Source organism: Chelonoidis abingdonii, chromosome 11 (assembly GCF_003597395.2).
Source record: "Chelonoidis abingdonii isolate Lonesome George chromosome 11, CheloAbing_2.0, whole genome shotgun sequence".
In the NCBI taxonomy this organism is placed as follows: domain Eukaryota; kingdom Metazoa; phylum Chordata; order Testudines; family Testudinidae; genus Chelonoidis; species Chelonoidis abingdonii.
This window is the reverse complement of record NC_133779.1, coordinates 39,623,080-39,639,436: the sequence shown is the minus strand read 5'-3', so window position 1 is coordinate 39,639,436 and position 16,357 is coordinate 39,623,080. Positions and strand designations below refer to the sequence as shown.

At 58.8% G+C, this 16,357-nt stretch overlaps 1 protein-coding gene across 1 annotated transcript in view; it reads right to left on the bottom strand.

The window, feature by feature from the left end:
- The window catches only part of PLK5 (polo like kinase 5 (inactive)), a 13,543-nt gene extending 4,617 nt beyond the window's left edge, over window positions 1–8,926 (bottom strand). The window contains exons 1-10 of the mRNA XM_032763772.1: window positions 8,813–8,926; window positions 6,415–6,522; window positions 5,186–5,302; window positions 4,083–4,212; window positions 2,482–2,569; window positions 2,307–2,402; window positions 1,613–1,811; window positions 938–1,076; window positions 761–849; window positions 565–673 (exon numbers count right to left, since the gene is read on the bottom strand). Coding sequence (XP_032619663.1) covers window positions 565–673; window positions 761–849; window positions 938–1,076; window positions 1,613–1,811; window positions 2,307–2,402; window positions 2,482–2,569; window positions 4,083–4,212; window positions 5,186–5,302; window positions 6,415–6,522; window positions 8,813–8,926 — 1,189 coding nt within the window. The remainder of the gene's footprint in view (window positions 1–564; window positions 674–760; window positions 850–937; window positions 1,077–1,612; window positions 1,812–2,306; window positions 2,403–2,481; window positions 2,570–4,082; window positions 4,213–5,185; window positions 5,303–6,414; window positions 6,523–8,812) is intronic.
- Window positions 8,927–16,357: the final 7,431 nt, after the last annotated feature.

Genomic DNA, 16,357 nt, shown 5'->3' with positions numbered 1-16,357 from the left:
TGCCCCAGCCCAATGAAAGTGAGTGAAGCTGTGGGACAGCAAGGGAGGGGGGCTGGAGTGAATGGGGCGGGGCCTCGGGGCAGGGGGTGGGGCAAGGGAGTTTGGGATTGTGTGATTAGACAATTGACAGCACTAGGGAGGTTAGGGGGCTTGTAGGCCCAGCAGGCTCCCAGCAGCCCTACTGGGTGCTGCTCCGAGCCCATGGCCAAGGGAGGTGGAGGCTGAGAGGTGTCTGGTCTGGGGGCCCAACAGGAGGCTCCCCAGGGCCCAATCCCCAGCAGGGGCTCAGCACATGCCACTCCCAGCTGGCATCGGGCCCCAGATGTCTCCAGCCAAGAACCCTCCCAAATTCCAGGCCCCACAGCTGGAGGCCGATCTGGGAAACATGGTTTCAAAGTCTTTCCCAGGCTACCGGCCCCGCCCCTCCCAAGCTGTAATTATCAAAGTCACCCCCCCACCTCCGCATTTCTGCTCCAATGGGCTCCAGTGCCCCCCGGGACGCCTGCCTGGCATGGGGCGCTCTGTTGGCCCACCTGGCACCCGCAGCCCCCAGCATCCACTTACAGTCAGCACCAGGGTGGCTGGGCCTGAGGGCTCCCATCATGAGCAGATGGATGGAGACCATGCTGGGGGCCTCGGCAAACAGCGCAGCCTGGACATGGCCTCTTTCCACCTGGCAGGGAGACAGGGACTGCAGGTGAGAGGGGAGAGCCGGGACTGCAGACCCCCCCTCACCCTCCTGCCCCCGGACCCCTCCTACCTCGTTGTGCCGCTCCAGGCTGGGCAGGTTCTGAGCCTGCTGGGATCGGCTCATCAGCCTCTCCGGCTCCTTGGCGGGCACTGGGCTACCTGGATGGAGACACAGCAGAGCCGTGATGTGACACAGGCACTGCCGAGCCCGGGCCAGAGCACGGGGGGCCACGGCCGCTTGACTCACCTGCCCGGGGCTCCTGGCACGGCAACCCCCTGAACAGCACCTTGGCCGCCTTCTTCAGGAGGTTACCGATCGGGCTGGGCAGGGAGAAGATGGGCACTGAGTGGCAGGCGCGGGATGGCAGTTTGTCCGGAGTGAAACCCTGGGAGACAAAAGCCAGGTCACTCCATTGCTGGCCGTACCACGTGCTGGTGCCACGGGGGAGGCAGGGCAAGGACCCCACAGTTCCTACAGGGACCAGGGCTAGAAGGGGCCCCAGATGCCAGGGATGGTGGAAGTAACCCAGAGGGGCTGGAGAGGTTGGAGCACCAGCCCAGGGACTTGGGGCACCGTGTTGGGGGCTGGATACAAGGACCTGCCAGTGCCCGCGCCTGGATGCCATTTGCTTTGGTTTGCACCAGGCATGGCCACAGCTCTTTGCAGCTGAGCTAAGGGCTCTTCCGGGGGCTTTGGGCGAGGGGAGGTGGCTTTCTTCCTCAGACAGGGCAGCACAGGTGCAAGCCCACCCTGGGTGCCTACATGGGGTTCGCGGGTACAAGTGCATGACCCGCCATCATGCCTGGCTTTACCAGCCTTAAATCCGAGCAAGCGGCATAGCGACCTGGCACACGGGGTCACAGCGCAGCCCAGGATTGGTGCCCGCCAGGAGCAACTCGCCCGTCCCAGCAGCGCCCAGACCTGGGTGAAGAACTCGTGCTCCAGCACCTCCTCCAGGCTGGGCCGCTCCGAGGGGCTGGGCGCCAGCAGGCGGCCGATCAGCTTCCTGGCACCCGGCGAGAGGTGGTTGGGGGTGGAGTACCGGCCCTCCCGGATGCACTGGTACATCTCCTGCTTGTGGGTGATCTCAAAGGGGGAGCAGCCTGTCAGAGCGGTGTACCTGGGGCGAGGGAAGGCAGCCAATCAGAGCCTCCCCAGTGCACCAAGGCGGGCACAAACGCCAATCAGAGCATTCCCTAGAGGGGAACGGCTCCATGCCCCATTCCCCACCCCACTGAACCAGCCTGTTCCCCACCCTGGTGCCGGATCAGAGCCAGTGCCCCATTCCCCACCCCACCGAACCAGCCTGTTCCCCACCCTGGGGCCAGATCAGAGCCAGTGCCCCATTCCCCACCCCACCGAACCAGCCTGTTCCCCACCCTGGGGCCGGATCAGAGCCAGTGCCCCATTCCCTACCCCACCGAACCAGCCTGTTCCCCGCCCTGGGGCCGGATCAGAGCCAGTGCCCCATTCCCTACCCCACCGAACCAGCCTGTTCCCCGCCCTGGGGCCGGATCAGAGCCGGTGCCTCATATCCCATTCCCTCCCCACTGACCCAGCCCTGCCCACCCCTCTCGGAAGCATTTGCCCAATCGCAGCCTGGCGCCTCACGCACAGGATGCAGCCCAGGGCCCAGATGTCGGACTGGAAGGAGTGCCCCTTCTTGGCGATCACCTCGGGGGCCAGGTAGTTGGGCGTCCCACACACCACACTGCAGGGGGAAAAGGAACAGCAGGTGAATCCACAGAGCACCCCGGCGAGGCCACAGGCTGAGCTGGGCCAGCACTCACCCCAGTCTCCGGCCAGCCTGCTCGTCTCTTGTCGCCAGCCCCAGGTCCCCGATCTTCACCTGCATGTTCTTCGTGAGGAAGAAGTTACCTGTAGGGTTAAGAGAGGTCAGCCGCTGAGCGCACTCCAGGCAGTTTTCCAGCCCCAGGGCCAGTGGTACCCCCCTTTACAGATGGGGAAACTGAGGCTGGCTCCAGCTCACACAAGGAATCCATAGAAGGGCTGGGACCGGCGTCCTGGCTCCCAGGCTCTAGCCACTAGACCATGCTGCCGGGGAGAAGGGAACATGGATTCTAGCACCAGAGCAGGGCATATGCAGGGCTGTCTGTGCTGGTATATTTCTATACAGCTGCTCAAACAGCTGTGGAGACGGGAGTAGCCCATGGCTCTGGATGGGGCCTCCTCAGTAGTCCTGGCGGCTTTGTGTGCACCCCAGGGGAGCAATAAATCACAGGCAGGACGGAGGCCCTCCCCAGCCCAGAGGTTGCTTGGCAGGGGGAAGCTGTAAGCGTGTCAGGGAGAGAGGCCCCACCTTGGGGTCCCCACGTATCTCCCCCTCCACGGGGCAGCCCCTACATGGAGCGCTGGCTCCCGGGCTCGCATTCAGAAGCATGAAGTCACGCTGGTGGCATTTACTAGCAACAAGCCAGACGGCCAGACGCGTTGCTGGGGTATTTATAACCCCTCTGCAGCCCCCAGCCTCCTTGGGGTGGGGTCTCAGAGGCCAAGGTGAAGGGCACAGGGGCGATTAACTCCTTCATTGCTGCTCAGGGCTTCAAGCATTGAAAGGGTCCCCAGGAAGATGGTGCTGCATTGCTGTGGGGCACAGATCAATCCATCCAAGGGTCTGAGCCGTCTGGGAGTTCAGTCCCATCTCCCCATGCCACACACAGTAGGGGAGCTGAGAGGAAGGAGAAGGATGTGACCTGCCTCAAGTACAGTTAGAAAAAGAACCCAGGAGTCCTGACTCCCAGCCACCACTGTTCCTCTGTTCCCCCCACCTCTTGGACCAGAATCCCAGAACCAGGACCAGACCCAGGAGTCCTGGCACCCCAGAACCAGCTCAACACTTCTCATGGCTGGAGAGAAGACCCAGGTGCCCCAACTCCCAGCCCCTTCCCTCCGCTCCCCCAACCTGTAGGGCTGCCCTCCCAGAGCTGAGACCAGAACCCGAGAGTCCTGGCACCAGCCACCTGCTCCACAGGCCTCAGAGTTGGAAAGAAGACCCAGGAGTTCCAACCCCCCCGGCCTCCCCACACTCCAATCCATTGCACCTCCCAAGCATAGAACCCAGGAGTCCTGATTCCCACGCCCTGGCTGTAACTAGTAGACAGTACTGTCCTCCTGTCCCCATAGGGTGCCTTCCCCACCGCAGCCAAGTCCCCTAGCACGTCCATTCATTAGGCGAGGACTCTGGAGGGGTGAGGTGGAATCCAGTTCCCTCTGCCAGCCGCTTTCCCATGGGCACCTGCTCGGCATCAGAGGGCGCTCTGTAAGCTGGCGATGCATCACTCGCAAGGTCTCTCCCCTGCACCCTTTGGAGATCCCCCCTCCTCCTGGCGTCACCCTGTGCTCCAGCCAGCCTCAGGCCCGAGCCACATACTCAGCTTGAGGTCGCGGTGGATGATGCCCTGCTGGTGGAGGTAGCGCAGCCCAGCAATGATCTGCCTCAGGTAATATCGGACCTCTGGCTCCGTCAGAGTTTTCCTGGCCTTCAGGATGTGGGCAAGGGACTGGGGATGGGCAGAGAAAAGCAGATCAGTGACAGATCTGGTCCAGCACAGCACACAGGCCTCCTCTCAGCGGCACGGTCCATGGTGCTGGTAACCCCCAACCTCGCCTTTTGGGGATAGATTGGATCAGGGAGGGGGCAGAGGGGCTTGAGTCAAACCCATCCCCCCTTCCTCTGACCCTCGACATCTGGGCCTGACTTCCACATTTCCAGCCCATCTCCGCTTGTGGGAGGTTCAGTGGAGCTGCTGGAGGCAGGTTAGTTACTCTAGTATCGCCTCCGAAATCTGCCCCACCCCTTCACTTAGTTAACTAAAGAGTCAGCCTGAAAAACAAACCCGTCTGTCCCTTTCAATCAGCCAGATCGAGCGCTGTGTTTGGAGTGACGACTCTGCTGCTCCCAGGAAATCTTCCGCTGCCCCAGTGTAATTTAGAGCAGCCTAAGGGCTACCTACCATTAGTCTGGATTATAGTAATGCCCAGGAGCCCTGGCTGAGATCAGAGCCCCCGTGGGCCAGGTGAGACAGACCCCACCCCGAATTGCTCTGAGTCGAAAGGAGACAAAGAATGGGAGGGAGAGAGGGAGGGGAAAGTGACTCACTTGAGGTCACATCCAGTGGATCACAGGCAGGGAGGGACCAGAACCCAGATCTCCAGGATCCCAGCACCATATCTGCTCCCTGATCTCCCAGTGCTAGTCAAACAGGCCTCTCGTGATGTGTTGCAAGCCAGATAAAGGCCGATCTCATATTTTCAAGCCAGATTTGCAGACCCCAGAGGATTGGAAAAGATCCAGGAGAGGTGCCCAAGTTATTATGGCCCCAAATGCGTGTGGGCTCCGAACTTCCCTGGATTTCAACAGAAGTTGAGTGCAAACGCCTTGGAGGTTCTGAGTCTAGGTATTTCTTTGAACAGGGCTTGGCTCCCTTCCCTAATGAGATCCAGGGCCCAGCACCTTGGCTCAGCTCGGCTCACCTTGTGGCTGCAGTACTCCAGGATCATGTAGATGTTGTCTCGGTCAGCAAAGTGCCGGTGGAAGCCCACAACGTGCTGATGGCTCAGGTGGCTGTGCAGCTCGATTTCCCTCTCAACCTGCGGGAGAAGAATTGCAGACACGCACACAACTAGCAAGCGAAACGAATCACGAGCCCGAAGTGCTGGAGTCAGCTAGAATCATACAGCGCTGTGGAAAACACACACACACACACTGCTCCCCAGCGGGGGCCGCGCATGCTGGGTCCTTGCACCCAGCTAGGAGTTTCACAGTTGTCAGCATTGCACTCACAGCCCCTGGGAACTTTATGACAGCAGTAGGGATAGAATTCAGATCATTCTGCTACTGGAGCAATAGGAGAAACCCCATTAGCTGCTAGCAGTATAGGGCCTATGAAACACAGCTATGCAGTTAGGATCCTAGCCTGTAGGTGGCAGCTGTGCATACCGACCCACCACTGGCCCTTTCATTAGAGTCAGAACCCAGCTACCTCACAGCATTCATGCTTTTTGGCTGATGCCAACGTGAGCTAGTAAAATGACAGCAAGACTGAGACATTAACGAGATCTGACACGTCTCTCGGGTAAGAGGGCGTTGGCAGACGTGCGCAAGGGAAATCATGCCTCTGCCACTGAAATGCAGCTGGTTCTGTCGTGGAATCTCAATCTTCAGTGCTCAGGAGCAATGGTGTCCCTACGTGTAGGAATGAGACATGGTCTCACCCTGCGCTGACATTTGAGGCTGCTGCGCATCGGTGCACGGTCCGTGGTTTGCTCTGTGATCCTCAGAGACCATGTCTCAGCGAGGGGGCTGGGTGACAGGAATGTGGAGGTCTGCGGAGGGAGGGGGGCTTCTTTGCTTGCCCTGGGGTTTAACCCCCACCCCTGCCCCAAGATTGAGGTATGGGGTGAGGGGGCCTGGGAATCCCTTGTAAAGAAGGGAAGGGGCTTGGCGGGGGGAGGGGTATAGATGAGCCCCAGGTGCTGGCAAGGAAAGGGTTAACCTTCCCCTTAGTTCATGGGTATCTGCCCCAGCACAGGCAGCCCAGCTGGGAGAAGGCAGAACAGGGCCCAGCTGCAGCCAATTGCTCCTCTGGGGGGATGATAAGAGGGGGAGGGGGCATGACCTCTAGACTCACCCGGCCAGACCCCTCCTCTCTCTGGCCAGTGCCAGATGCCTCCCCACCCACCGTGAGTAACCCCTGGCTCACCTTCCCCCTGCTCTCCAGCCGGGAGATGCGGGACTGGGGGACAATCTTGATAGCGTAGATTTTGCCGGTGGACGTGTCCGTGAACTTGTAGCACCGGCCGAAAGCCCCCTGCACACAAAGAGGAGCCGTGAGGATTCTGGTAACATGGGGCTGCATCCTGCTCCCCCGGCCCTGTGGGGACTTGTATCGGGGGGAGCTTCCCTGGGAAAAAGCCATGGGGGCTGGGCAACCGGGGAGGGTCGTTCCCACCTTGACGGTGCCTCCAATGATGACCCTTGGCCCTTCCATTTGAGGGGCTCAGGCTCACCCTAAGGGGGCTGTTCCTTGCTTTGCAGCGGGAGAAAATAGCTGTGCCTGGTCCAACGTCCCGTGGCAGGTCAGTGACAGCAGCAGGACTGGAACCCAGGAGTCCTAGGCTGGGCTCACCTCCCAGAGATAGGACGTCCCAAACCCTGCTTTAACTCCTAAAGCCTGCTCCCCTTAGTTCCAGAGCCCTGAGGCCCCATTGCTGGCTCAAACCACTAGGCAGCAGGGCCCATGCTGAGCCTCACATGCTGCACAAGGCCCCTGCCTTTCCGGCAGGGAGAGTACGTGTTGTGGGCAGCTTTGCATGGTAGATGGGTCTCTCCTGCTTCCTGACGTGGCCGCTCCTGCCTGCCAACGCAGCTCTCTGGAAAGAGACAAAGTCACCCTGCTGCAGGTGCAGCAGCAGCTGACGGGCGAGTTGCTTTGCCTCTGTGCCTCAGTTTCCCAAAGGAGAGCGCAGCAATTTCCACAACAAATTGCCCATTCGCCACCGGGCTCTGCTTCCCCTCGATGTTTGGCTCCAGGTTCAAGGCCAGAATGCAAAGCTACTTAACCTGGGCCAAGGGCCTCTTCCCTCCTCTGTTTGGCAACAGCTACACCCCAACAGCTTCCCCACCCACCCCTCTCCTGGCCACAGCTACACCCCAACCCGCAGCGACGACGCAGACTACCTCTCCCTGTGATCCAGTTCCTGCCTCACCACTGTCTGGTAGCGCAGTGAGGTCAGCACAGGATGTTACGCTATGAACAGAGACGGGGAATGAGACAGACAGGTCTCTAGGTGCTAGAATTCAGGGTGCTAGGGGGAAGGCTGTCTCAACCCCCTCCCCCCGGCTTGAAGTAGTAGTGACAACCCAAATACATAGTTTCCACCTTTAGCACCTCCACTATAAGAGTCTGCAGCATCACTGGATGGCTAACCCCTCACGGTGCCTCAGTTTCCCCATCACAGGGGCTGTGAGACCGAGGCCTTGTCTGCGGGGAGTGGGATGCAGCAGCGACAGTGGGGAGCAAGCCCTGCTTTCTGGGCGTGGGCTAGTGGGCCCCTGGCTGGGCCCGCAGCAGAGTGGCATTGAGCCGGGCTGGGCACTCTGCCCTGAGCCATCCCAGCCTCCGGCACCCAGGACCTGCAGCGACAGCATGGAGCAGGGCCCTAACCAGTGCATTAGGCTGCTCTGTCCAGGGTAACTTTATGTGCTTGGGGCTTCCCTTGGCAGACTTGTCGGGAGCTGGCCGCAGCAGGAAGTCCTGGGGCCAAGCGCCTTTGATCCCTGGATTCCCAGGTCACTGGCATCAGGGCAAAGTAGGTGTAAACAGCTGCCCCTGACTGGGTCGCATTTGCACTGGTGTAAGTGATGGCACAGTGCGATGGAGGATCGGGCCCGGGGTATTAGGGAGGGTAAGGAGCGGGGTAGCTCAGTGTTCTCTTTGCATCCAGGAGGAAGAGCCCCCGACGACTCATTCATGAGTTGTAACTTCTCCCTGGTAAGCGGCTTCCAGAACCTCAGAGGAGCGAGGGCACGTCTGGCAGGGCCCCGCTGTGAGCGCGGCCTGCTGCTAATCAACTGCTGCTTTTGCAGCGAGTGCACCCCACGGGCTTTGGCTAACGTCGTACATCCTGATCCCTAGAATCAGCAGAGATTCTCCTGAATCAGCCCGTGGCCTGCTGCAGCTTGGAGCTGGGGTCTAGTGAGAGCAGTGCTTGGGGGGGAGGCGCTGGATTTTAATCCCAGCTCTCAGAAGGGAATGGTGTCTAGTGGATCCAACGGGAAGAGGGTAGGCATCAGGACTCCTGGGTTCTATGCCCAGCTCTGTCACTGATTAGATGACCTTGGGCAAATTGTCCTTCCCCCCTGTGCCTCAGTTTCCCCATCTAAACTGAAGACCACAATGACTTACCTACTTCACGGGGGGCGGGGGGACTGAATGAGTTTAATCCATTGCCAGCGTCCGGTGGCAGCTGCTAGAGAAGCACAGAAGTCGCACTGTCTCCATCAGATGCACACACACAGCTGCTGTCAGACTCTGCCCCCTGACAGCCCTGGGGGGAATTGGCTTCCTAGAACCGTTTGAAAGCAAATAAAAAAGGTACCTTTCCCAAGAGCTGGCCCCTCCTGTACAGCGTCCCGGTGCCTGGATCCTCTAGCAAGTAGCTCAGGTTGCCTTCCTGGGCCCTCCTGCTGGCTGAATGCTCCATCCTCCCCATGGCCCACTGCTTCTGCAACTCCCCAGGCCCTCTCCCAGGCCCTCTTCCCCGGGCTCTGTGTCCCTGCTCCACTCCCTGCACTCAAGGCAGAGCACTTGCAAACCTCTTATAATGCAGGAAGGGGGCTTGCTCTCCCCTTCGCCTGCCGATTGGACACCCAAGATCTGGACTCAAGACTCCACAACTTGGGGGCGGGCAGAGAGGAGGGGCCGGCAGAGCTGTTAAAGAGGAATCCAGATTTGGCAGAGCAGCTGCGCCTCCAGCCCTGGCCTTAGCAGCAGCTGGGTTTCAGAGCTGGTTTGCCTGGCTCTCACCTGGAGTCCTGGGAGGGGTGGCATCATGGCTGGTTACTGCGGTGACGGTTGTGATGTCACACATTGAAGGTGAGGGGGGGTTATGGTAAGAGAGGAAACAGCCTGATATCTGCCCCCGCCCCTGCAGAGGCCTTTAGCCAGAGAAACATGGAAGATCCGTGACCCAGCCAGACCAGGGGTCTGGGGACACGTGGGCGTGGGGAGGGATACATCACAATGGAGCAGAGTGACGGGGAAGCACTGGGGTGACCAATGCCCCCTCCTGGAGCAAGGCCTGCCATGTAAATAGCCCTTGTCTGTTACAATGGTGCCCAGAGGCGCTGGTAGAAATCAGGACCCTGTTGTGCTGGTGATGCACAGGCCCAGCCAGCCCCTCCCCTCATGGCCTAGATGGACAAAGGAAGGGAGAAAGACAGGTGAGAAAACGGAAGTATACAAAGAGCGAGCGTCTTGCCCATGGCCACATCCAGAATTGGTGGCAGAGGTGGGGATAGAACCCCCAGGCCTCCTCTGCCCCTGTCCGGGGCTGTATTTGCAAGGATTAAACTTCGCGTTGTGGAAGTAGCCTGTAACTCCGGCTGAGAACAACAGATCCCTGGCCCCGTGCGGCAAGCGTTTGTGCAAAAGCTCACAGCTGGGATAATGCTGCCAGGTCTATTCTGTACCCGACACGCCTCCCCACCCCCATGGCACTGCCACTGCGTGCAGCCTCCTCCTCTGTGTGCCACCACCCCACTGTTCTGTAGCTTTGCAGTGCAGCTGTTCACCAGCTGCCTTGCTCCACCCCAGAGCTGGCTGTGTTTCGGTGGGGCTGGACTGGTCCCTTCCACAGTCATGGCTTCATGGCTGAGCGAAAGTCCTGTGAGATGCCCAGGTAAGGAGGGCGCCATGGGACGAGTCCAGCTGTAACGATGCTCACGCCAGCAAGGAGACGCTCTGCGCTGCTTGTTTCTACTCTCCCAGGGTCCCCTCTGCAAGGGGCGGTGGCCCCAGGACTGTGGAGACAGGGTGGTCAGCTGGGAGGATGGTAAGAAACTTTCTCTGAGGCCATTTGGGGGGGATCTTTTTTGGGGAGTTCTTCTTCCCCCTTGACCCTTAAGGTTTGTCTCCATGGAGAAACTGTGGCCACGGTTCCATAGTATAAGTGACTCTATTCTGGGATATTTATTCCACTTTGGAATTTCCTGGTGTAGACAAACCCTCCCGCCTGCCCCTTGTTGCACTCTTGAGCGCCCCACTTGCATGTCCATGCACCATGGGGGAGCCTAGCACCCCCCCTCTGGAACTAGGTGTGCCCAGGGGGCAGCCCTAGGCCCAGGGCTGGCTTGGACTCCCCTGCACAATCTTGCTGGCGTGGATCCGTCTGATGTCCAGATCTTGCTGTGATCCCGGGTTTGGGTTGGGATTGATCGAAGCACTTCCTGACGCTGGGCTCGGTGGCTGGGGGGGGTCGTCTCGTCAGGGGTAGGAGCCCCCACATCAGGGCCGTGTGCAGCTGGGCTGGAGAACAGCGTGTAGGGCAGTGGGCAAAGGGGATGGAAGAGCCGTTCTAGGGTCTCCTTCATCTCTATTATCTCTGGCCCTTATAGAGAAGCTGATTTCCCTTCTATCTCTAGGGTGTGGGGAAGGGACCCTAACCCCCCTGATAAGGCCCCTAACCCCATCCTGGGAATCCCCTGGGCACATCCCAAAGGTCCTGCTCATTCCTTCCATCCTCCCACATCTGCTGCTCGCCCTCCTCTTTTGTAGAGCGTGGGGGGAAGGGTCAGAATAACCCACCCAGCACCCCTCCCTGCACTGCACTCCGGCAGCAAAGCCCCACTGAAATGCAGCCACTTCTGGGGATGGGCACAGCTAGTGCCCAGCAACGTGAGGAGGAGGAGTGCAAGCGGCAGCTCCCCAGGGATCTCTAATGCAGGCAGGATGGGCTTATGTCAATCTTGGATGTCTAAGACTAGGCCTCCTCCATCGAGGTTTAACTGTGTAAGTGACCTGATTGGCAGAGGTGCCAAGTATCCACAACCCCAGTGAAGTCTATGGGTGCTACAGGTGCGCGGTAGCTTTGCAAATCAGACCCCTTGATTGGGTGCTTAACTTGAGACACTCAGGCTGGCAAATACTGGTGTTAAATCTTGCTGTGCCTCAGTTTCCCTATCTACAAAATGCTGGGGGGAGGGGAGCTGTGGGCTAAATTGATGTATTTAAAGCCCAACAGGACCCTAGGATGGAACGTGCTGTAGAATGGCAGCATCTTATTGTTCTTGACATCCGCACTGAACTAAGAGCATCTCAGTGCTCGAGTCGTCCGCCTGGATCTGCCTTGGAATAAAGCAATCCTCAGAACACCTGAAATGAAGGAAAGATCTCCCGGGACCCTGGCTCGGTGCCTGCAGTAGCTGGAGAGAGAGGAGAGGGGGCAGCATTCAACAAGAGAAGGAAGGCGGCCACCCACTTCAGCAAGACTGTGGTAGGTGAGCACTTAGTTATCTGTATTATGGTACAAATTGGGCAGTGCTGCCCCCCTCTTCCCTTGAGGCAAATGCCCTGCCCTGCCCTGGAGGAGAGGGGAGTTCAGTCCCCGTGGCGCATTCAGTGCCGGGCCTCTCTGCTGAGCTCCCAGTGAGGAGCTCCAATAATTCCCCATCCTTGTCCCCTGGGAGCTGGGCTGATCTTACCAGGCTGAGCTGGAGGTGAAAGGAGGATGCTGTGCTTACCATGGCAGTGCCACTGTTGGAGCGATGGGGTAACCAGCTCTGAAATGGGCATGCGCTGCTGGTCGAGCAGCCCCAAAGAGGGGCAACCTTCTGGGAGGCCCAGCATGCTCCTGGGGGTCATGTGCCCCCGCATGGGAGGCACTGTGCGCCTGCAGCTCAGAGAATGCAAAGCGCATGGGGCAGAGGCCATGGAAAGGGGATGAAATGGAGGAAGGAGATGAAAGGGGCATGCATGGGGCACGGGTCACTTGCTGGAGGATTCTCTGCACCTTGAGGTCTTTAAACCACAATTTGAGGACTTCAATAACTCGGACATAGGTTAGGGGTTTGTTATAGGAGTGGATGGGTGAGACTCTGTGGCCTGCGTTGTGGAGAAGGTCAGGCTAGATGATCATAATCGTCCCTTCTGAACTTAAAGTCTATGAGTAAAGGGAACGTAATCAGCAGGGGGGTGACTCAGTGTCTTGTCATGTCTTCCCATGCCATCAGCAAGCAGCCGGTGCCACCTGGCCGACGTCGGGGTGCACGCTCCCTCCATGGGGCTGGTTGCAGGGGGACAAGCCGGGCTGTGATGCCAGGTCTGTGGAATGTGTGTCTGACACCAGATCTCCTGGTGTTTACAGGGGCACCTTCTGCTTTTCACTCCTGGAAGGAGAACAGGCTGCAGGGAGAACCTGGTGGCTATCTGGGTTTGGGGAGAAGAGGGACTTGTTTAGAAGGCAGGGTCCCCCCCGGACTCCTGGGTCCAGCATGAGCCTCATTTCCCAACTCCTGGCACCTTGGTTGGGCCCCTTTAGGTTCCGGCTGGAAGGGATGGGTCAGGCTGAGCCAGGCCGGGGGGACTGAGCTGAATCCCAGGTGGCTGCCTCTCTGCTCCGCTTGCAGGGGCTGCTCCAGTGCGTGGGGCAGGTTGGGGGTCCCCACCCATCTGCGGATGCTGATGACAATAAAAGCAGAAGCACTTGGGAGCAGAGAGAAACCAGCCATGCATGAAGGAGCCCCCTCCTTCTCCTGCAGTCACCCTGGGCTCCTCGCTCCACCCCAGGGCCCCCAAATGCAATTGACACACAGAGTTAATTTCACGCCCTTGTGAAAGGGGCAGGGGGTTAATCACTGCACAGGAGCATCATGGGCTAGGGCCAGGGGAGCCCTGCTCAGGGCTGTGCGGAAGCAAATGCCTCCCACTTTTCCTCTCCGTTACACCCTTTGCAGGAGGGAGAGATTCCTTCCCTATCACCGGTCTGGCCTAAACCAGACCCCAGCTCCCCTGGAATGTGGAAATCCAGCTCTACCTTGGAGTTCTGCCCCACTGTTCCTGGGAGGGCTCAGACCCCCTGTGGGGTAAAGGGATCAAAGACGAGGTGTCAAGTTCTCCCCCCACCACACACACCTCCTTTCACTGCACCCCTCCTTTCCATCTGGGGGCCCCTGGGGGGGAACATGCCCTGTCACCCACACCCAGCCTGGCTGATACCCAGTGACTTGGGAGTTTGGGGTGAGAGGATAGGTGTGTCTCTGGGGCACCTTTCCCCTTGGCCCGGAGTCTGCAGCAGGGGGCTTTAAACTCTGCAGGGTTGGCGAGCAGCCAAAACAGGGGCTGGGAATAGCTGCTCCCCATCCCACAACAAGCACCATAAAACTTTAACTCATTGAGTGCTGAGCCACAGGGCCAGGGCCCTTTCTTTTCAGTACACTGTGTACAGAGAAGCAACACAGAGTCCGATTAATCAGTAGGTGCATCCCCCATCCCCTGTTAGCATCTGGATCTGCAGCGATTTAGTGAGACGGGAAGGTGGTCATGTGGGCAGGCTATGGGGCTGGGATACAGGTGACATGGGAGCAATTTCTGGCTCTGCCCTGACTGCCTGTGTGATCCTGGGCAAGTTACGTCATTGCTGTGTGCCTCAGTTTCCCCATCTGTACAGTGAAGATAACAATCCTTCCTTGGCCTGGGCTGGTTAGATTGTAAGCTCTCTGGGGTAGGGGCTGTCTAACTTTTATATACAGCACCTTGCACGATGGAGCTCTGACCTCAGCTGGAGCCTCTTGGTGCTATGATAAATAACTCTATAAAATAGTCTCTGCTTCCCTGTCATTTACAAGTCATGGACCAATGATCTCAATAAACTCCCCAATTCCATCAATGTAGTGCCAGGTTGAAATCCAAGAAGGCTGCATTCCTCTCTCGATCTGGAAAGCAGGCTGCAAACACTCCACCAGTCCGTCTAGCCTCCAAGAGCAGCCAGTGCCAGATGCTCCATATGGTTTTTTAAAACTGCAATGCTCTCCCCATTGGAGCTAAGTCCCTTCCTGACCCTCTCTGAGCATGTGCTCTGAAGCATGAGGACTGGCAGTCATGTCGGTTTCCCTTAGACAGTGTCACTGCAAGGGCTGTTCTTTGTGGGAAATGGCTGATCCCATCTTGTTGAGTAGTATCGTTACAAGAGTTCACTGCACAACAGATGCCTACGTAAATCCAGGTAGTTAATAGATAAGTTGCCAGGGTGTGGTGCCTCGCAGGAGATGGCATTGTCTAGGACCAAGCAGAGCTATTGCTGAGGCCTGCAAACAGCTGACGGACTATTCTTAGTATTGGTGTCGCACCTAGGAACCTCAGTCACGAACCAGGACCCCGCTGCGCTAGGTGCGGTACAAACAGAACAAAAAGCTCGCCCTGCCCATGGAGTTGACAACTGAAGTACAAGAGACAGCAGGTGGTTACAGACACCTGGTCAGGGAAGCCCATCTAAACAAGACTTCTGCTTTGCTGCTCTTTAGGTGGATCCCTTCATGCTGCTTGCCCCAGTGACATCCCGCAGTGGTGAGTTCTGGGGGTTAATGGTGTGTGGTTGGGGGAAGGGGCACTTGCGATCTCCTCCCTGGTCCTCGTGCTACGGGGCAGGGAGCAGAGCTGAATGGTGCAAAGCTCCTGGAAGAGAGATGCACTTGGGGCCCAATCCTGGCCTGGGATCGACTCCTCACCACCCCCACTAGCAGAGCTCGTCTCTGAACCCCTCCACGAACACAGCTGCTGTGGGTCCCACCAAGGCCATGCTGGGAGCCGCTGGCCACCATACCTCCAGCAGGCCAGGTGCTGACGTGTCCGTGAATGCAGGCTTCAGGCAGGCACCTGGCTAATTATCCCCCCAACCCCCTCCCCATACTGCCAGCGCCCCACGGCCATGGGGAAGGATGCTGAGCTGCAGGTGGGGGAAACTGAATCAGGAAATGGTTCCCAGTTCCCTGCAGGGGCCTGAGGGTGTCCAGAACTGCCTCTCCAAGGGGTGAGGCTCTGGATCCCCTCTGTCCCCTTGGGCTGGGGAGCTCTGGGGTCAGGTTCTCCCAGCCTCAGGCCACGGGCCCTCTCCTGCAGAGGTGGGGAGCAGCCTTGCCCCTGCCAGCATCTTCCTTCCAAAGGCCTGAGGTGGGAGGGACGTTCCCCACCACCCCCCGAGTCAATGCTGGAAATGCCATAATCCCCCACCCCCCGTGTAGGCTCAAGAACGCCTTCCCCACCTCCTGCTTTGTCCTTCCTGGCCTTGTGTTCTGCACCCCTGTTCCCCCACCATCCCACTCTTCGTCTACCCCCGGCCAGACCCCTCCCTCCCGGCCTGACACCCCCCCCCACACACGTCCCTTTCTTCTGACCTTCCCCTCCTCCACATCCCTGACCTCTCCTGTCCTCCTGCTCCCCCGCCCCCCCAGTCCTGAAGCAGCCTTGGCAGGAGAACAAGGCACAGCCCAGCTGCAGGTGCGAGGAGCTGCCCGTTTCCCAGCATGCTCTGCATGCGCTGGCCTTGTTCTCGGGGTGTGGGGGGGTTGTCAGCTGCATTCCAGCAAAAGGTGGAGCCCCCTTGCTCTGCCCATCTCTCCCAGCCCCTTGTATCCCGCCCCAGCTCTGCCCATCCTTCCCAGCTCCTCCAGTCTCTCAAACCCCCCAACCATCAGCCCCTCATAGGGGTGCCAACCCTCCAGGATTGTCCTGGAGTCTCCAGCAATTAAAGATCCATCTTTAATGAAAGATTATGTCATATGATGAAAGCTCCAGGAATGCATCCAACCAAAACTGGCAACCCTAACCCCTCGTGCCCCCACTCCCTGGCCCTAGTGTGTGGCCCAGCACAGAACTTACCCGACTGCCACTCCCTACCCTCCTCCCCCGTCCCCCTTATCCCATTGTTCTCAGCAGTGGGCTGGTGGCCTGGCTTGCTCTTAGGAGTGGGGAAGGCTGTGGGGTGGGGAAGGACAGGAGGGGGGCAGGCAGGGCTTTTGGGGAGGACTGATTCAGGGTGCAGGGTGGGAACAGAAGGGAGTTCTCAGAGCCCATAAGCAAAGAGAAAAAAGGAACCCTGGCCCCCTGATCCCTGCACCCCAGGGGAGCTCTGAGCTGCCCAGCCCTGAGC